The sequence below is a fragment of the Ascaphus truei genome, chromosome 1 (genome assembly GCF_040206685.1).
Source record: "Ascaphus truei isolate aAscTru1 chromosome 1, aAscTru1.hap1, whole genome shotgun sequence".
NCBI classification, from domain to species: domain Eukaryota; kingdom Metazoa; phylum Chordata; class Amphibia; order Anura; family Ascaphidae; genus Ascaphus; species Ascaphus truei.
This window is the reverse complement of record NC_134483.1, coordinates 81,043,471-81,065,544: the sequence shown is the minus strand read 5'-3', so window position 1 is coordinate 81,065,544 and position 22,074 is coordinate 81,043,471. Positions and strand designations below refer to the sequence as shown.

At 39.9% G+C, this 22,074-nt stretch overlaps 1 protein-coding gene across 7 annotated transcripts in view; it reads right to left on the bottom strand.

Moving 5' to 3' along the window:
• Nucleotides 1-22,074, bottom strand: part of LOC142489437 (trafficking protein particle complex subunit 13) — a 46,858-nt gene that overhangs the window by 5,244 nt on the left and 19,540 nt on the right. For 5 of the 7 annotated variants that reach the window (XM_075590161.1, XM_075590150.1, XM_075590172.1 and 2 more), the window contains 8 exons: nt 20,383-20,482; nt 18,796-18,880; nt 16,742-16,869; nt 14,377-14,449; nt 12,633-12,677; nt 11,086-11,103; nt 7,972-8,105; nt 7,039-7,237 (listed from right to left, as the gene is read on the bottom strand). In XM_075590161.1, coding sequence (XP_075446276.1) covers nt 7,039-7,237; nt 7,972-8,105; nt 11,086-11,103; nt 12,633-12,677; nt 14,377-14,449; nt 16,742-16,869; nt 18,796-18,880; nt 20,383-20,482 — 782 coding nt within the window. The remainder of the gene's footprint in view (nt 1-7,038; nt 7,238-7,971; nt 8,106-11,085; nt 11,104-12,632; nt 12,678-14,376; nt 14,450-16,741; nt 16,870-18,795; nt 18,881-20,382; nt 20,483-22,074) is intronic. The other 2 variants (XM_075590183.1, XM_075590192.1) reach the window with 1 other exon arrangement.

The following is a 22,074-nucleotide window of genomic DNA, read 5'->3' as shown; positions in this document are numbered from 1 at the left end:
CGCTGCACAATTGCAGCGGCCTGGGGAAAAAAATGAACGCCCACTCAAGACAAACTGTATTACGTAGAATTAAAGAAATTAGGCTAATGGAACTCCTTACAGCACAACTTAATCAAAGATTAGACCAATTCTACAAGGTCTGGGAGATTTGGCCAGAAGACTAAGAAAACCATGAACTATAACCCACAGAAATACCTGAATAGGTTTTCCTGTAACAGTAGGAGGGACGGAAAGGGGGGTGGGGGGGAGAAAAAACATTCTTCCCTCCCCTCTCCCTAATCATACCTTGCCCAGACTTCCGTAACCCTTCACACCCTCCCCTCTCCACCCCTCTCTTTTTCTCCCCCTACTTTCTCTCTTCTATTCTTACGCTAACTTACAAGAGATATCTGAGGAAGTGGCTGCTTCCACATAAAGAAGCAGAAAGGGAACAACGACAAATATGAAAGTTGGGTTGTGTGTAAAACTATCTATTAATATGTATGTTATCGTAATTGTCACCAGTTTCCCGGGTCTCTTTGATGCCTACCCTTATCTTTCCTTTTTGTTCCCAAAAGCCTGACTCACTGTATGTTGTATATCTCTTGAAAAAAAAAAAAAAAAAAAAAATATATATATATATATATATATATATATATATATATATATATATATATATATATATATATATATATATATATATATATATATATATATATATATATATATAAATTAACACTTGGCAAAATGTTTTTAATCCATTATTATTCATGGGATATAGGACAATGAATATTGACTTTATTTGTTCAGACACCTGTTTGTGGCATTTTATGTAAAACAAATGTCATGACTTGTACTGCAAAAGAAGTGTGTGTTATGGTACAGTTCTACTAGCAGATTCAGTGTTGCAGTTGCTTGCGTGTCAGCATGCGTTCCACTCGCTGGAAGTTATATCACCAACATTGATGACACTGCGGTGAAAACACAAGTGACGTGACATCGTTATGGTTCTGGTATTTACATAGTTGACAAGTTTGAAAAAAAAAAAATGTCCATCTACTTCAACCTATATTAATTTAGAGAGATACTTATTCTATATTTGTATTTACAGTACAGTGCTGTATATTCATCCAGAGGAAGGTAAACAAAACCCCAGTGAAACATTATCCAATGATGTCTCAAAAGGGGAACAAATTAATTTCTTCCCAACTCCAATAATGGCAATCTGATTACTCCCTGGATCAACATACTTCCCATGTTTACTTACTTGGTATATCCCTGTATACCTTTCCTTTCTAAAAAGATGATGAACCTTTTTTTTGAAGATATTTATTGTATCTGCCATCACAGTCTCCATGGGTAATGAATTTGACATTTTAACTGCCCTTACTGTAACGAACTCCTTCCTTTGGAGGAAAGGAGATTTCACCAGCAACAATCTCAAGGGATGACTCAGTGGGTTGTTTGTACTGCCCTTGGGATTAATAGTTATTTTGAAACTCCTTTTGACCCTAAATATATTTGTATATAATAATATCCCCTCTGAGAAGTCTCTTTTCCGATGTAAACAAATATAAATTAACAAGCTTCCCATAAATCATATTATCCACCCCTTTATTAATGTGGTGGCTCTTTTCTCTACTTTTTCTAGTTCCTTAATGTCTTATGGAGTGATGCCCAAAACTGAACTTCATATTCGTAGGTGTGGTCTTACTAATGCTTTAAACAGCGTTCTAATTAAGTTTATTTCCCTTCCATCTATTCCCCGTTTAATGCAAGATAAGATCTTATTTTGCTTTGCAGCTACTGCATGACTTTGGGCACTATTGCTAAACCTGCCACCTATAAGCACTCCTAAATCCATCATCCCAGATAATTTTTTCCTCATTTCATTTGTAACTCGCCTGTTTATTCTTATTTCCCAAATGCATAACCTTACATGTATCTGTATTAAACCTCATCTGCCATTTACCAGCTCAAGTTTCCAGTCAAAGTCCTTCTGGAGAGAAATTACATCCTGCTCTGATTTTACTACCGTACACAATTTACTGTCATCAGCAAAGATGGAGACTTTGCTCTCTATGCCAACCTCAAGGTCATTAATAAACAAGTTAAAAAGCAAGGGTCCCAGTACCGATCCTTGAGGTACTCCACTCGCAACTTTAGCCCAACCTGAAAAGGTTACATTTATGACAAATCTGTTGTCTATCCTTCAACCAGTTTTCAATCTAGCTGCAAATATGTTTGCCGAGAACAATTTCCTTTATTTTGTAAACTAACCTTGTGTGTCCTTTGCAAAATCTAAGTAGACCACATCATCTGCTTTACCTGGTCTAAATTCCTACTTACCTCCTCAAATAAGCCAATAAGGTTAGTTTGGCATGGCCCATCCTTCATAAAGCCATGCAGACTATTACAAATACTTCTATTATCTATTAGGTATTCCTGAATATTATCCCTTACTAAACCTTCAATTCAAGAAGCTTCCCTGCTATTGAAGTCAAGCTTACAGGTCTAATTCCACTGTTGTGATCTAGCGCCCTTTTTAAATATAAGCACCACATCTGCTTTACGCCAATCTCGTGATACAGGGCCTGTGGAAATGGAGTCCTTGAATATTAAATGTAATGGTTTGGCTATTGCTGAACTGAACTCCTTAAGAACTCTTGGATGTATGCCATTGGGGCTAGGTGCCTTATTTACTTGAATTTTATCAAGCCGCCTATGAACTTCTTCCTCAGAAGAAAAATTGTTCATTAATATAGAAGTTGTAGCTTCCTTATGCAGCACTATTATTGTAATTAATTCTTCCCATGTAAATACAGAGGCAAAGAATTTGTTTAATACCTCTACTTTTTCCTTCTCCAATAATTTGCCTATCCATCACACACTGAAAGATGGATAAGGATTTAGGAGTGCTTGTAGACAGCAAGCTTAGCAATAGTGCCCAATGCCATGCAGTAGCTGTAAAGGCAAACAAGATCTTATCTTGCATTAAACGGGGAATGGATGGAAGGGAAATAAACAGAATTATGCCCCTCTATAAAGCATTAGTAAGAACACACCTTGAATATAAAGTACAGTTTTGGGCACCACTCCATAGAAAAGACATTATTGAACTATAAAAAGTGCAAATAAGAGTCACCAAATTAATAAAGGGGATGGATAATCTGATTTATGAGGTTATCTAAATTAGATTTGTTTACATTACAAAAGAGGCGCCTAAGAGGGGATTTGATAACTATATACAAATATATTTCGGGCTAAATACAAGGAGCTTTCAAAATAACTATTCATCCCAAGGGCAGTACAAAGGACTCAGAGGTCATCCCTTTCGGTTGGAGGAAAGGAGATATCACGAGCAACAAAGGAAAGGGTTCTTTACAGTAAGGGCAGTTACAATGTGGAATTCATTACCCATGGAGACTGATGGCAGATACAATAGATATCTTCTATAAAGATATCCAACTTTTTTTTATTTATTAGGAAAGGTATACAGGGATATACCAAATAAGTAAAAATGACAAGGATGTTGATTCAGGGAGAAAATCTGATTGCCATTATTTGGAGTCAGAAAGGCATTTTATTTCACCCCTCCCCCCCATGAGATTATTAGGTTGATATGTCACTGGGGTTTTGTTTGCCTTCCTCTAGTAATCAAATAAATAACAGACAATATAAATAACAGATCATGGGAATAAGTGCTTTAGACATAAAAGTAACATTAAGGAAGAGGAGTCCCTGCCCCGAGGAGCTTACAGTCTAATTGGTAGGTAGGGAGAACGTACAGAGACAGTAGGAGGGAGTTCTGGTAAGTGCGTCTGCAGGGGGCCAAGCTTCATGTATCATGTGTTCAGAATATCCACAGTGCTATTCATATGCTTCTTTAAGCAAGTGGGTCTTAAGATGGGTCTTAAAGGTGGATAGAGAGGGTGCAAGTCGGGTACTGAGGGGAAGGGCATTCCAGAGGTGTGGGGCAGTCAGTGAAAAAGGTTTAAGGCGGGAGAGGGCTTTAGATACAAAGGGGGTAGAAAGAAGACATCCTTGAGAAGAACGCAAGAGTCTGGATGGTGCATAACGAGAAATTAGGGCTGAGATGTAAGGAGGGGCAGAATAATGTAACGCTTTAAAAGTGAGTAGAAGAATGGAGTGTGAGATGCAGGATTTGATCGGAAGCCAGTAGAGGGATTTCAGGAGGGGAGACGCGGAGACAGATCTAGGAAAGAGTAGAGTGATTCTGGCAGCAGCGTTTAGGATAGATTGTAGGGGAGACAGGTGAGAGGCAGGAAGGCCGGACAGCAGGAGGTTACAGTAATCAAGACGGGAGAGAATGAGGGCCTGAGTCAGAGTTTTAGCAGTTTAGCAACAGAGGAAAGGGCGTATCTTTGTTATATTGCGGAGGAAAAAGCGACAGGTTTTAGATATGTTTTGAATGTGAGGAGTCGAGTGTGACCCCTAGGCAGCGTGCTTGGACTACTGGGTGAATGATCGTAGTTCCAACAGTAATGTGGAAGGAGGTAGTAGGGCCAGGTTTGGTATGAAATATGAGGAGCTCCGTTTTTGACATGTAAAGTTTGAGTCGTCGGAGGGCCACCCAGGATGATATAGCAGAGAGACATTCAGAAACTTTGGTTTGTACAGCAGGTGCAAGGTCGGGTGTTGAAAAGTACATTTGTGTGTCGTCAGCATAGGGGTGATATTTAAACCCAAAATATGTTATTAGGTCACCTAGAGAGGGGGTGTACAGACAAAAGAGAAGAGGTCCCAGGACAAAAGTGTATGTCTTTTTTCAATCCCATCTACTATGTAACTATGTTTTAAAGCCTGATCTTCCACATTTGTTTCCTGCAAAAACGTCATCCAATTTATTCCTTGTAGATTATTCCTCAGTTTACTAAATCTGCTTTTCTAACATGTAAAGTCTGTGTTGAATAATATGGCTTTTGATCAATTATTTCAAATAGTTTCCCAAATGTTCCCTGACTTGAATATTGTATGACTTGTACATTGTTTGATATTACTAAATCCAGTAATGCCCCTCTTACTGGTTGGTGCCTCAATATATTAGGTAATGTAATGGTCATTTAGCACCTCGAAAAAACTGTTTCTGAATAAATTGAATTTAGTCTTTAGATGTTTACTAATATCTGTACTTAATATGGGTGTCTTTCTGCAAGCTCAAGTCCCACTTCCCTCCCCTCCACCCCCCCCCCACCACTCCACCTTCATGACCCCTAGCTATTTCCCCATTCCCATCTAGTCCATTACCTCTTGCTTGTCCCTCCCCCTCCTTCCGTTATAAATCTCCAACCTTTTTAACATCCGCCACCCTAGCATAGAAGATCCCTCTTTGTTGAAGTGCCTACTTTCCATCCCTACTATAAAGATTGCACCTCTCAGAGAATGTCTCCTAGTGCGCTAAAAACCGCAAACCCTCATTCCCGCTACACTTTCTTAGCCATGCATTACCCGCCCTAATCTCCAACTGTCTACCTGGGGGCGCATGATGCTGGTAAGTATTTCAGAAAATACTACCTTGGAGGTTCTTGCCTTAAGCTTGCAGCCTAGATCCCCGAAATATTTTTTTTAGGAACATCCATCCTTCTGTAACTGTCACTGGTGCCAACGTGTACCAAGACCGCCGGGTCAGTCCCAGCTCCTCCCAACAATCGGCCCAGCTCCTTCCAACAATCGGTCTACCCAATCCACAATGTGCCGAACCCGAGCACCCAGGAGACAAACTGTTTGGTTCATGCGGTCATTGCAACAGATTGCCTTCTCTAACTTCCTAATAATGATGGAGTCCTGTGCCACCACAACCTGTCTTTGTTTCAGAGTATCCAGAGTTCCCTCTGTGCTGGAGAAACTATTCCCATGGCTGCAACAGGAATCAGTCTCTCCAACCTTGCCATTCCTTCCTTGATTTGTCCCATATCGTCACTCAATCTGGAAAATCTACTGGGATGGGTCAGCTCAGAACTGGCCTACTTCCCCTTTTAAGTATTACCCAGCTACCTACCTCTTCCTAGTCCTCACTCATAGCTCTACCCTCTACACCACTAGCGTTAGCCACGGCCTGCTCTGTGAGCAATAGACTCCTTTCAAGATTGTCAATGTCCCTCAATGCTGCAAGTTGCTTCTGCAGTTCAGCAATCTGGGGCGCCAGAATTTCAGTACACCGAGGTGAGGGAACAAGACCCGAGCACCAGTGGAGATAGAACAGGAGATAAGAGAGTTCAAAGTCTACTGACTTTTTTTATGCATTATATATGTAATATACACACAAAAAAAAAAATTGGGGGCAGTCTGTAACAAGTCTGAGCTCTAAGATGTTATAAAAGTAATGGCGTAAAATACACCTGCTATATAAAAAAAAGTTAAAATAAAAAAAAAAAACGAGACTTTGTTCGGTGCATCTGAATTGGATGAGAGGTATAGTAACTGCACAATTCAGCGACTATTTTTAATATATTGGATAGTAAGGCTGTGGCCACAGTGCGACGGCACGAACAAAAACAAGTGGGGCAATGAGTCCGGCCATAGTGCGCACGATGCGGCGCAACTGGATTTTGAGCAGACAAAATGTTTTGATTTTCCGCGTTACGGCCACGTGAGCGTGAGCCAAATCGATGCGAACCAGCCTGTTGACGTCACAGCCACGCCTCCCCGTCGCGCAAGTGATCCGAGTTCACAGATCACTCAGGCGACAGGCACGCGCGACTCCTTGCGCTCTGTCGCACGCTCGCACTATAGCCGCAGCCAAAGTAAGTAAGGCAGCCAGTCAGCTTCTCTGTAAAGAGCAGATAAGAGCCATGATGAATGCCTTGTCTTTAAGAGCTTGCTATCCAAATATCAGTTGCTCGGGCACAGGGAGATTATGCTGGCACTCATACTGAAACGGTATTCCACTTCAAAGACCAATGACTAAATCTCATGCTTGCTTCTATGGAGTAGAAGTCAGATAGGATAGCAATACATTGCAATACATTGTTGGTTTTCCTTACAGCAAAACCCATTAACCATCTGCTAGCTAAGAGTCAAGCTTCAACGTCTAAATACCATTCTTTGCAGCTGGCTGGTCTGTAATCTTCCTCGTTCACCCAAGTTGGTTTTCCACACTATGTCCAGTTTTCCAATCACGGTGACCCCCTTGATGACTCCTGCTTTCTCAGCAAATTCTGGTTTGGGCTTTAGGCAGTATAAATACTGTCGTGTGTCCAGAGGTTGCAAATAAGTCTTTGTGCCAAAGGTAGATGACCTATAGTGCATATAGAAGTATGGATTAGTTTTCCATATGCTGACATTATTTTGAAGGAAGGACTTGCTATTAAAAAAAAAAAATCAATTAAAATAAAGAAAGATGCACAAAAATAATGCCTGCTGTTCTCCCTTACTGACATCTTTGCAGGTTGTTGAGCTGCTTTCATAAACTTAAGGATACAAAAAAGGATGCCTAATCTAGCATGCATGGCATGGAAATATTGATATTCTAAAAAATAAAAGTATTTTATATATCATGGCTGCAGGGTACTGGCAAGCGCAAGATGAAATGCTGGTGGCAAATCATAATTAACAAACCGCAAACTTTCAATAATATACCAAACTGGGAAATGAAAAACAAAAAAATGAAAAGGGATTAAAAAAAGGACATCGTATAATATTTATGCATTTCTCTAGATATACATTTATATATAAATAAAATTGTGTTCTTTGGAGCTTACGGTGCTTTATTACATCCCACTCCCTAGCACACTACTAAATGTATTTTGGTTGACAAACAGTTCAGCTACAGGCAAATAGTCCTTTTGCTAAATTGATATCCGTGTAAGTCAGGTAGGGACTGAGGTCTGCAATCAAGTTTAACTCCATAACATCTATATACTATATCAGATTCCCCCTGCACCAAGTGTTACATTTACATAGGCTCATCTGGTATATGCATATAAAGACCACAAGCAAATGCCATTAATGAATACAGCTGTAGGTCCTTACCCTTCCCCATCCCTGAACACTGTGTTTAGTTCAGACACGTTGTACATTATGGATGGCTCCAAAGAAACCTTCTCCATAAACATGGGGGAAGTTGTCATGTTCTGAATCTGGGCTTCCAAGAACACTTCATCTGTCTGCCAAAGTGAGACAGCAAGTTAATGGGGAGATCTGAGGATTTGGGCAGTGGGCATAATGCATGTGGTTATTGAACGTGATTAGTTTCATGCCTAGAAATCAAAGTTGCCAGAATTAATGGACGTTCCAACCGGCATCCCAAACTTAATAATTAGGAGCAAGGTTAGTCAAATGGTATATATTGGCAAACAATGGATGTGGGATAGTTTTACTTTTGTTGTGTTCAATCATGCCCGAGCAGAGCTTGGATATTGCTCAATATAAACCAGGTATGTTTCTGCTATTTAACTCCATGCATGTCATTCACACTTAGTGTGAAATAGACAAAGGGCTGTTCCTATATTGCTTTTATTCAAATATTAGCCCTACCAAAACCCTAATTTCAGGTTTTACATTTCCATTCAAATGCATTTCCTTTGAGGAAAGAAATACAGATATTCAGGATGTCAAATTAACGTTTTATAGCTTCACCTTTTCAGTAGCAGTGCAAATGCAAGGGGTTAACTCACAAGTGCCGTCACACGAGCTGGTGCACACTCTGTTTTCACTGTGCATCGAGTTCTTAGAAACTGAGAAACAGCAGCCTTTGTGCACCTCTTGAAATGTACCATGAAGAATGTGGATAAAACCAATTTATTTAGAACAGTATATATTTGTGTTATTTCACCTTCTTGCTCCAATATCTACAGTACAGCATTTTTTTTAATTCCACATTATCTATTCAGATTTGCCCACATCAGGAATATGCAATCTGCTTGTGAAATGTGGTTGTTCTACATTTAGTGGCCATCACTTTAGTTAAATTAATATTTTCTTATTTTGGAGGTTTGGCCCGGGTCATTTTAGAGAGTACCTCATATGACTGAATTGTTTAGCACCAACGTTTGTGTGTGAGCGCCTGTGCGCAAAGGAGGCACCAATAGTGTGATATCGTATTGACCATGAAGTGGCGATTCCACGAAACGTGTAGGGTTGTTGCTCTGGTCGGGGCTTCGGAAATATGCGGAGCGCTGACGTCCTTTGGCAGCCTCCCTCCGTAGACTCTTTGCCGCACAGTACCGTGTGGGGCTTTTGTCTGCATGATCACACAACGTTAGAAGGAACCGGTGACCAGGAGGTAATATGCTTAAAGTTTGATGAGCGGTTTAAAATTGTTCCTATGTGGGTAATACCATGTACCTTTGCCCACTTAAGCAATACAGAAATCACACTATTGGCGCGTGTCTGCGCTTTGTTCCACTTCTCTTTAGATTAAAATACAGGATGAGACATCAAGCACCTCACCAGGCGAGTAGCAGCAGGAGATGCCTGAATAACACATTATAGGAAAGAAGATTCCTCATTAAATAAAGATTTATACAAGTCATGTGAAATATTTCCCTTTTCTACCGTGGCACGGATATTGGTGACTCTTGCTTTGGGTTTCTGAAATACCGATTTTTCTGAACGTAAGTGATTTTCATATTTTATATGTTCAGATATTCTAGGTTTTACATGACTTCACAAATTAACTATAGAGCCATAAAATTGGGCATTATATTGATATATTTTTAAAAATAAGATCGATAACTAAATAGATATTTCTGAATAAGATTTTATATGTTCGTTGGACACTTGGGTGCCAATATAATATTACAAAATAATTTCACGTCGTTGTGGGTTAGCAGATATACGTATGTGGACCGACCTTTATAATATTATTATGCAATGCGATGAATGGATTATTTGGGGGGGAAGTTGTAAATAAACCCTAGGATTGATTTACACTCTCCTGTAGCACCTGAAAAAAAATGTATAAAGGCTACTGCTCCTACATCCTCATTTGTTTAACGATTCATCATATAGTTTTTGCGATTTAGGGTTTTAATGACTTACACCATCCCCAATATTAACACACGGTTCCATTAATTTTTTTTCGCCCACCGAATAACAAATTTGTTTCGGAACGTGCAATATTCATGTCAATATCAACGTGAGAACATGGTCCCTATCCCATAAATCCATTGCTTACATTACAGTTTAACCAAATTCCGCATACAGGTAAATATTAATGAAGAGACTTGTCAGCAGAAAGGCAAAGGTTTAGTGGAGCTTGAGAAAGTGAAGGAAACAATAAGCAGCATCATAGAAAAGCCAGTTCAACAACACAACATTAAGGATCGGGTTTGAACCATTTCCGTAAATTGGCTCTTCAAAAGGACACATCTGCGTGGTATCTCTTTCTAGATACAAAAGCAGTTACGCAGAAATAGGAATTAATAATAGGCTACAATAAAGTGGTGGAGAGCCAACCTCCAAGTCTGCCTTTCAGGAAGGAACCCACCAATGTTTTATCATCTTAATCTATTGCTGCTGTTTGTAGATGCAGAAGCAAAATGCACCATTTCGGCTATTTCAGGAGCCCTGCCCACTGACTGCAGAACACCACGGTGGTCAGAGCCGTATAGGAGCAGGAAGGTCATTTACACATAGTTGGGTTGGATGCTCCAGGGCTGAAGATCAATTCCAATCATTTCTAACCGCCTATACCTTGTGATAGAAGACTGTGTAGAGTAGATGTAATGGCGGCTTCGCACCCTTCTGTCTCTGTTAAATGCCACATCGATATTCCAGAAACTGTTCGCCCGGCCTTACTATAGATTCAGAATACTTTTCTTAAAGTTCCAATAAATATACAGATCAAATTTCAAATGATGGTTAAAAAAATTGTTCTTACTAAATAACATATGCTCTAATTTTAAACTATAAATAATTTTTACTATGAAAATAAAAATAGGACGTATTAGGCCTTAAAGAAACAAGAGAACATGGGGCCAGGAGAAAAAAAAAAAAAAGAATTTGTAAAAAAAAAAACCATCTAGTTGTAAGCAAGCTTTTCCATTATGCGGCAATTTCCAAATGAGGTTAATTTATTAACAGGCACAAAGACAATTAAAAAAGCACAGAGTTTTAGAATTAAATAAATGATAAAAAAATTACCACAGAACTGAGGTCACTCTAATGGGGGAAAAATAAAAAGAAAAATTAGAGAAAGAAATGAGTGTTAAATGTTAAAGAAAAAAAGGAGTACAAAACTAGCCATAAAACGAACACTTCCACACATTTACTAATAATGCTACATTATGCAGTAATTAAAAACAAGCAAGCAAAACGCGACACTCACTTCTAAAAGACAGGACTAATTATAAGAGCACATTTGTTATATGACAATGATGAGAGTTTAAACAAAAGCCTCTAATGTGTGCAACAAGATTCTCACAGCTAAATCTAAGAGGTCAGAGAGGATCCCGGCGTTTCCTGCAGAGTCCCACCCAGTGAGCAAACATGTTACCCTGACTGCAATGCACACACTAGGGAACCCTTTCTTGTACGAAATGAAGAGGTTTTAGCTAGCTAGGAGTTATGAATATAATTGATCTACGGTGGAAAGCACTGAAATGTAGGCAGTCAGACATAGGGTGAACGGTAGCTCACAATGCGTATATTAAAGAATAAATGAACGGCACAGGCACAGCTAAAGTATAAGAGACCATATGAGCAAGTTAATGAAGAAAACAAAACAGATGATCGCTCCACTAGTTAAGTGGAGCTAGCGATGTCCAAACTGAGATGTGACCAAGTTGTTGTGTGATGTTAAAGCAAGCTGAGCGGCATATATTTCATGGAGACAGACAATAGAGGCCTTGTCACCGGCTGGCCAAATCAAATCTCGATCCTTCCTACATCCTCTTTTAGTTATTTATTTATTTTTTACAAAGGTTTGTAGGGAAGTGCAGCATGTTGTAAGCTAATTAACGATTTTAAATAAATCTGTTACTACATAGTGCTGTTCCTAAGTTACATACAAATCGTGGTGCACAACACAAAGTGAGCCGTAGGACAATAGCCCTTTGAATATCAAATAGGCGTGCACCACATTGCAGGCCCCTCTGAAATGTGTGCAACACCATGGGTGCCACATATAGTACAGTTTTCGCCGACAAGAGACTGTGTAGTGTGATCTATATTAATATCCATCACAAAGTCACTTTTACGTTAGTTTTTTTCAAGCAATAAAGCACTACAGGAAATGTGTATCCATGAGTCCGTTCCTCCGCAGGCTCCATTTGGAAACTATTGCTGTCATTTTCTAGCTGTGTGTTGAGCTGAGGTTGGTTGGAAAATCGAGCTTAAGAGGATAGTATAAACCACTCCGGATTTTGAATCCTTTTAAATCAAATGGAAAAGCAGGGTAACAAATAGCAAAATGTTTTGAGACGGATGTAAATGCAGCAGGACTTGGCTCATAAAGTGGTAATGATTTCATAGTAACTGAACTCTTACAGTACTTAAATATAAACTATTAATGAGCTACTCAGCGTAATACCCAGCGACTACATAAATTGTAAATCCTTACTAGCTTAAAGTCCCTAAGTAATATGCTATGAAGCCACTTGTTCTTGCCACGGAAGCGTCTTCTTGGCATATTAAGTAGGGGTGCAGCAAACATGGAAGCGGTGAAAATGGCATTTAAACGTCAGACTCACCTCGGCGTTATAAAACTTTGTCTTCACATCAAGAGGCTTAAGAACCTGGGTGAACACAGAAGGCAGATTAAAGATAGACCTCTCTGTTCGCTCCTCCATTTGATGAGATATACCCTCTCCTGCACTTGTGCTGCCCTTCTGCCCAGACCGTTCTGCTGGCTTGCAGACCAATACCATTCGCTCTGGTTTTTTAAACACTTGCACTAAGCAGCAAACCTTGAAACGTGTTTTGTTTAAAAGGACATTCCAGCAAACCGAGTGAAATACCTCACCGTGCTGTTACTTACTTGAATAATTTCACAAGATCGCTCCATCCTCCTTTTAAAGAGGAACATTGCAAAGGCCACAGAGCTAAAGTTCTCACCAAACAAAAATATTAGATTTATTTTGGGGTATATACTCCTTTTCCAGTTACTTTCTAATGATTGTATAAGTACTGTATACTTTAAAATATATAAACCACCACTAACTGTATAAAAGAATTAAACAATAATGATTTGGGAAGCCAGAAATAAGTTGTAGCCGTCAAACCCTGGTGCTGTACAATACACATCTATTGTTTTTTTTTTTTATTTGTTTTGTTTTTTAAATGTGTCCTAAAAAAAAAAAAGAAATGACACCACTAAATACTCTGCATCGATGTGTATGTGATTGCACCTCTAACAAGGCTGTTTCAAGGATCAAGGAATGGACAGTTGCATTAAATAATGGCAATTAAATACATTTGAATAGGCAAACACAAATGTAAGCAATCCAAATTTCTCTACTCTCACCTTTCGTGGTTCAGCTGTAGAATTCTTGTCGTCTCTAATAATGCATTTTATTTATACATGTGCAAACAGCGTTAAATTCATAATTGCCATTTCTTCCTCCACAACATTTGTAGAACCCACACTTTCCTCTGTCTCTTCACCTAAAACTGTTACCGATGTGCGCTCATTGTCTCCCGTTTTGACATCTGCAAACCTGTACCTTAGGCTTTCATGCCGATAGCACTTTACCATCTATATAAAAGTCTGCATATCTCTCTCTCTCTGCGCGCGGCTGTCTCATAAAATCAAAATGTTATGGTATTTTTTTCCTTCAAAGCTTACCCATGAATATGAACTCTTGGCCAGGAGAAACAATATGGCTGCCATGGTCAGCCTTGTTTCAACGGCCAATAGGAAGCCACAATGTCATCAGATGCAGTGGCTTCCTATTGGGTCACCTTGTGACCATCTTTAATTTTTTCCTCCCCAGAATTCACCAGCAGACAACCACCAGATTATTTTTTCAGAGCACCTTGTGGTATCCCTAGAACTCAGATTACCCCAAATGGTACTTCCTTCTGGTTTAGATAAACGTAACAAAAGAATAGTACATATGGGAGATTGGAACTTTAAATATGCAATCCGTCCTGATTTATGAAAGAACAAAGTGTATGTGTGCGTGCTACAAGTAAAAACAAAGGGATGGGCACACCAAAAATTAGCAAAAATATTTCTTATTGGCCCAAAGTTTTGGATACCCTCTTAAGCCTTTACAAAGAGCAACTAAAAGACCACACGGTGAAACTTTATATACCTTTCTTTCATGGTGTGGTCTTTAAGTTGCTCTTGATAAAGACTCCAGAGGGTAGTTGAGGCTTTGGGCCAATAAGACTTTATTGCGTTCACTGTAATCCCTGCCTTTGAGGCAACACAACCTATTCTATAATCCTCATCTCAAACGTTACAATATAACTTGTATTTTAAAAGGTTACCTGGAACTTGAAGAACTTCCTGAAGTACATCTTATCTCCAGCCTGGGTGGTATAACTTACAGCACATACTAATCTGAAATACAAAAACGGGTGTTCAATATGCTTCTGCGTGGAAGATGCCATCAGAAAAAAAAAAGGATTACCTTTTCACCCTTTTACTGACAAAGAAATGTATAACTATTATAGGAACTTTGTGGTTCCGACTGGAATAAAATAAAAATACACGAGTTAATATTTTAACAGGGACTACCCTATATAATTGTCTGATTGTAATGGTGTTGCCTGAAAAAGGATTTTCTTCCTACTGTAGATTAAATCACATTAGCTCTACTTTCTAATTTGAGTGGGTTTGGTATACACCTCGCCTTGCGAGAACACTCTTACCATCCTTGCAGTTTGCTATAGTCTGCTTCCTATACCCTCGATCTCATTGTGTAAATGTTCATACCAACAAAAACATTTTTCACAGTATCTATTAAAAAGGACCAATAAAGAGTTCTGAATAGATTGTATATAAAACATTGGAAGAGACCAATTCAAATTTGAAAGCAGAACACACCTTACATTTCAATAAAAAGTATTTCACTTAACACATTTGCACTTTAAGAACCAACAGAGCTACTTAAACGTTTAACTACACAATTCATCACCGACACGTTTACAAACCATCTATTCAGCTTCTAATTAATACTGGTTATTTAAGATCATCTCTTCAGTGCACAGGTTAACACGATTTAAGATTTAGCTGGCTTCACAGGGGTCTTGATACACAAGACATTCATCCCCTGTTCCTCCTGGCTGGTCGCTGCCAAAAACATTGCAATCAGGAAGATAAAAGCTTGTGCCCCCTTGCAGCCATGATGACATAATGCTGTGAATGAGGTTAATTTGCTGGTGTTAAATAATACTAGCTGTGCCAGAGAAATCTGTCCTTTTTCTCCACCAACTTTGTTACAGTTTCTCACATTTTGTTTTTCTTTGTATTCATCTCCATCAATCCTCTATTTAGGAATGCTTGTAGACAGCAGGCTTATTAGCAATAGTGCCCAATGCCATGCAGCAGCTGCAAAGGCAAACAAGATCTTATCTTGCATTAAACTGGGTATGGCTAGAGGGGAAGTAAGCATCATTATGCCACTGTATAAAGCATTAGGAAGACCACCCTGATTAAGCAGTACATTTTTGGGCACAACTTAAAAAAACACGACATGGAACTTGAAAAAGTCCAGAGAAGAGCAACCAAATTAATAAAGGGGATGGAAAATCTGATTTATGAGGAGAGGCTTGCTAGTTTACATGTATTTACATTAGAAAAGAGGCGTCTATGAGGGGATATGGATCTTTCCACCTCCTACGAATTAGGAGCTAGTATACAAAAGAAAAATAATAAAAGGATTTAAATCCATCTATGAGTAGGAGTTACCAACCAAATTTTAGAATAAGCTGTTCCACTGACAAACAACTAAAACCCATTTGAGCTAATGGATCTGAAATATTATCCCAAAAGGCGACTGTGAGGGCCATTCTACCAACATATGTTCTTGTGTAGCTTTCTTCATAACACATCATTGACACCCTTACCTACATGCAGAGTTACCTGGACTAGCCCAATATGGGGGCAAGCATACAAATAAAACTCCCATACCCTCCCAACTCCCTTAGTCACCCAGACTGCCAGAGAGGTGACAGATAGAAGTGGTGTCCAATATTAAATCTAGGGTTCGAAGGAACAGAATTGGGGGTCCTTCCTATTTGATCCCCATCCCCAGAGATCCTACACTGAATGGACAGAACACTCTCAGCCACCCTCCCCCTCAAGTCTATCCAATTAGAACCGTCTTATGTAATGCCAGATCTATTAGTAACAAGGCTGCTTTATAGCCGACCTTATTTAAATATCAGACCCAACATGCATCAGATATTTGAATACATTAAAACCTAGCCCCCATTTTAGAAGCTGCTGTCCCAACAAATTCAGTTATTCACTGCTCAAGACAGGAACGTAGGGGAGAAGGTGTGGCAATCTGTTCAACAACTTTGACCCTTTGACTGCAGCCCATTAGTCCTAAATGATCAAATGGGTGGTTCAAGTACAATTATGGACTTTTAAATAAAAATGTATTCCTAATATTTTATTATGCTATGCATTTTAAATAAATCCTCAGTCCATATTCCGATAAATTATAGAAGAATAAATTGATAACCAAAGTGATGCACCCGGGTCTGACTCCTGTACTAACCGATAAGAGCCGATTAGTTGGAGATTACAACGGCTTGGAAAAACTTAAAATCCCAGCCTAGGATGCAACCGCTGCTATACAGAGACCGTTTCCCTTTTATTTTGAGGGTTATTATGAACACTCACATGTGCGTCCCTATTTCTTTCACTTCATGATGGATCACGTCATCAATACAACTGTCAGCTTTAAGATCAGCCACCAGAGCACTGGAAGCCGACAGGTTTAACCGCTGGGAGCTGGTCTGAAGATCTGCCTTCACAATGGAAAGAAACAGTTAAAGGTGTACGATGATAAATCCATGTGCACATCAGGAAGAAAAGAAAAACAGTATCAGACAACAGACTTCACGAACTCTTTAGCATATGTACAAGTGATGGGTGAAATAATAGACAGACCAACAAACCAAGGCCACCTGCATTCTTAGCCTGCGTCCTGGCAGGGAACGCTGGCGCTCGTGCGCCTTGACGTCACGTACTCTGCTCGGCTGGGAGATTGTGGACATCTAGGTACGCGCTCGGGGAGCGTGGCCATGACGTCACCGAGCTGGCTCGCCCCGCTCACGTGACGCGTCAGAGAGCGGCAAATTCAAATTTGCTTGCTTCGGCAAGCAGCCAAGCGCAATGTGCAGCAATGTGTTTCATCACAGCCAGCTCGGCGTCACCCTGGACGAGGCCTTAAACTCAACTGGCATCCACAATTAAATGGGCTGACGAAGTAATAATGCAGAAATAAATATATTGTTGAAATTACTGAAAATGACTCGGAGGGGGGGGTTATGGAGAGGAAATTGTTAGCAGTGTGCGGAATCCATCTCGTCTTTGTGTGTGTTATATGTCAGTATGCGTGTTGATGCAAGAGTGAACTTTGCCCCAGAGTGGGGGATATGGACTGTGCCTTGTTGCTCAAATACTCAAGTGTTTTGGTCAGCTAAAAGGACCAGTTTAGGTTAGATGTATTGATCTTTGGAGTCGATCTGAGATAGATAAGACGAGCTGTAACTTGATTGGTTTAGAAGAGGATTATCCCCTTGTGTACAGGGAATGCTGTGATGTCATTATATTCTGCCTAGTAACCTATGTTAAACAAAGGAATCTAAAATGTATTTAAAGCCTGCTCGGGCCCTCCCCTGGCAGTGTGTCTAATATCCAACTTTCGTGTATGATCATACTGTGCTGTACGCACAGGCAATAAACTTCTCATTATCAAGCAAACCTGTATTTGTGAGTTTGCTAACTTTGACAGGGCAATTGCTCTTAAAAAAAAAAACTTTTTTTTCCCATAAAAACGTTACTAGCAAATTGGTTTCCTTAAACAAATCAAACCATGCCAAAAGCCAAGATTTATCTGCTTTTGCTTTGCAGCATAAACTCCATAGGAGTCCAGCAAATGCAAGCATCACGTATGTGCAGTCAACAGCTGTACCCATACCGTACCCTGCAGCTAAAACAATAATGGAGGATGCCACATCTTGATTAGTCTTGGTGTGTCCTTGTGCCCATCGTGTTTCACCTCATCGTGAATGTGTGATCACTAGGATGCACCAAAACGCTGCACCCGCCATGACTTTTCAGCTGTGTGTGGTCACCGCTGTTGTCTGCATGTGTCGGACGCTTATGGAGTTCATACTGCAGAGCTGTGCAGGGCTACATCACAATTATCGAAATGTATTCTAAAGACTAATGGTGTAGGACCGGTTTACCACTACTGGGTTGGTGACTTTTTTCCCCTATCCAAGTTGATGTTTTGCCTGGCACACTCCCTCGGTACCTGCATTACCATACTTCCTGTTATTATTCTACATTAACTTTTTTTAATAGACATTCTACTTATTTTGGATACTTTACAGATTCTGCAGCTACAATTGTAATGCAATCCTGGTAGCGATGTATCTATTGGGTTTTAGATATGCGTGTTTATTTTAATATGTATTGCTACCTTCAATATGATCACTTGATTTTTTAAGGCTTCTGCTTCCGTTTTTATTTTTCTAAGTGTTTTTTTCTTGGTATTGGTTGAATAGTATAACTCAGGTGCAGCACTGTGTATACTGGTATACTCTTTCAAATGCACGCTGACTGAAACATCCCCATTGGAGTCAAATCACAATCTCAGCAGTGATTTGTCTTTGCTTCCAGACCAATAAAGATAAGATAAAAGTAACGATTAAAGCGTGACCTACCTTTACTTGTATTTCTTTTACTACTTGAGTGCTGTCATTATGAACGCTTATGTAGCTGGAAAATGTCTCACCTAGAAAAATATTTCTGTTTTGGAGAGAGGGAAAAATTATAAATGTATTCAATAAAAGCAAAGTAAGTAACTAATTGAACAATTGTCAGTCTTGTTTTTTTTTTTAAACCTTTTCATTTTGGGCATTGTAAAATGACAATAATTTCCAACAAATTATATTGCAGCTGTAAAGTGAAAGTGCTTCATCATGGAATACCTTTCACAGTATAGTGATGTTTTGATTTCCAAAGAGAACCTGACATAAACATCATTGGTGTACAAACAATTATTCTGCATCGTTATTCCGTCTACATTACAAAAGCCTAAGTATTATCACATCCTGGAAGTAGGGGACCAACAAAACAGATATTACAACAGAACTAGATGTATTTGACCAAGTGAAAAGGCACCTCCCCAATTAATAAATCATGCATAATATCATGATTCAGTATTTTAATCAATCTGGCACATAAGAGGTTAATGCTTCTTACAAATGGTCTTACAAATACATTAATTGTTTTATGGCAGGTCAAACCACTGTCTTAAGTGTTTGCCCAGAAGAAAGAAAATGGTTTCACAATTTTACCGTAATTTTCTTTTCCGGAGTAATATTCCATGGCAGTGGGCAGCAGTGGGTTAAATCCCATCTTCTAGTTGAATAGGACAAATTAAAGACTTGCACCGTAGGAGGCCCTACATAGAACCACTCCTCACAGGTAGTCTTTTTTTTTTTTGTCTCGTCAAGCTGAGTTTAGAAGTTTTAGGGGGGGTTTTGGTAGTATATTTGGGGGGTTAGCCGACTGGTTACAATCCAGCCGAGGGGAGTTCTTGCCTCTCTCCTTTGAAGCCCCTGCGACCAGCAACCCTCTGGGGTTTTGCCTGTCAGGCGGCTCCGGTGTGAGCCAAGCTGCCAAGTAATTTCTGACTGCAGCTATGCTGAAGCGACCAGGAGGGAGCTAAAAGACTGCCTTACAATTGTATGCTCTGATTCTCTGGGACGCCAGGAGGTCCTCCACACTCGCGGTATGCTTGCCTACCCCTCCATATTCAGCGATACACGGACGCGTGAACGGACAGACATGCGTGCCCCGCACAGACTGGGTTGCGTATATGCACATGAGAATGGGTCGTGCGGAGCTCCCATGACGTCAGGCAATGCCCTTGTTTGTGGCCCTTGAAGACTGGAGTTGGCCACCCCACGTGCAGAGAATTAGGCATACAGCCCGCACCATTCCCTTCTGTCTAGTTATGAAATGTGGAGTGAAGAACAGAAGCAGAAGAAACGTTGGTTTCCACGAGTCGCTCTTAGAACAAAGTAGTCTTCAGAGCAGCACCCGGAACCAAACGCACCATTTGAGCATTACCCGATTTATCATGCAGGGCTGCATGTACATTTTCTGTTTCACAGAGGGGAGCTGGGTGCAATAGTCACTCTGAAAATGGCTAAAATGATTATATTTAGAAAGCTTTTTTCTCCTCTCTCTGTTTTATTTATTTTTAACATGACTGCAATTTTAAAGCAGGCTGTTCTGCTTACCCAAAATTCTGTGGTAAAGTGAGCATTTCTCCCAGCATCAATGTCTCGGCCCCTTTTACAGTAGAAGGGTCATCTTTCATTAGATTGCTAAAGAGATCACCTGTAAGCAGGAAAAATAAAGGGCATTATACAGGGGGGAAATATATATAGCTTATGCACCTTATTGATAAATGTACGCGTTTCCCTCACTCATTCAACTTAACATCTTACCAAAGACAATGTATCAGAAACACAAAGCGGTCATACGTATATGCTTTTCGGATGATTCTGATCTTGCTTTTAACATTATAGCTCTCCAAAGAGAACCGGTAAAATGTTTTTAGATTTGCAGGATAGAGAAGTTATTGTCTAATCATTGAATCCAAAGTGTCTGATTTGTAAGAAGAGAAGAACTGCAACATAAAGTGAGATAGAAAGATTGTGCAAAGGATGTGCTTCTTTGTGAATTTTTCAAACCCTTTTCTACAGGGTTTGTACTTTAAAAATAATCATATCTTCAATAGCTGTTTTCTGTAGAATTAAAGCTGGTGTTGCATAAGGACTCAGAACACAAATGCTGTTAACCATTCATAAAAGAGAGAGTACCATTACCATACTTTAAAAAAAAACAAAAAAAGTTGAACATTGTGTGTGGGGTTCCCAGTTGCTCACACAAGGTGTAGACCATGTCACATATATTATTTGTACAGGTTATGTGCACAAGTCTCATCAAATTCATCTTCACTGGCTAGAATATACAGCTCAACCCAGTTATAACGCTGTGCTCGGGGGCCGAAGAATCACATCGCGTTAGAAAAAATGTACAATTGTGTGCATTGTACAATAAAGTATTTGAGACACCAATAATCGTGTTGTAAAGTATTCCTAAATACGAAAATTGGGAGCCACGCTCGCATCGCGTTATAAGCGGATTCGCGTTGTAACGGGGTTGTGTCTGTATTCACAAAGCAGCAGTTTCAGATGTAACGGACTAGCACTTCTCACACATGCGCAGGGGATGCATTACAAGGGAGACACATTTCTGATAGACTGCCTGTAATTTGTAGAATTGAAATCATTAACGGAGCTATCAAGCCAAAAAAATTAATTTTTTAATATTTATAAATGGATGGGGGGGGGGGGGTGGGGTGGGGAGGAGAGAGGTGTTCTCTGGAGATGAAGGCTACTTTCAGTTTCCAGGACATGCCAGTTCCAGAGATAATTACTGTGTTAGGTGCAGATGGGCTCCCTCAGAGAAAACATGGCCGCCGTTATCACCCAATAGTATGTTGCAACCAAAGACGTTGTAGCTTCCTATTGGCCTGCAGATCCTTCAAGATAGTTTTCCCAGGAAGGAAGCAACAAACTAATATACCTAAATCTCCCCACCATATACATATACATGCAAAAAAACAAAAGAACAGGCGCAATACCGGAACGACGGCAGTCCCATGCAAATTAGCAACAGCCTCAGAATGAGCTCTCCGTTCGTGTAAAATAAAGTCAGCCACAAACTCGCCACTTTGGGAAACGCCCTACGAAGTCCCCTGACGAAGTCTTCAGTGGGCGTTTCCCAAAGTGGCGAGTTTGTGGCTGACTTTATTTTACACGAACGGAGAGCTCATTCTGAGGCTGTTGCTAATTTGCATGGGACTGCCGTCGAATCCGGTATTGCGGTTGTCTGCTGGTGAGCAGTGGAAGCTGAAGGAGGTG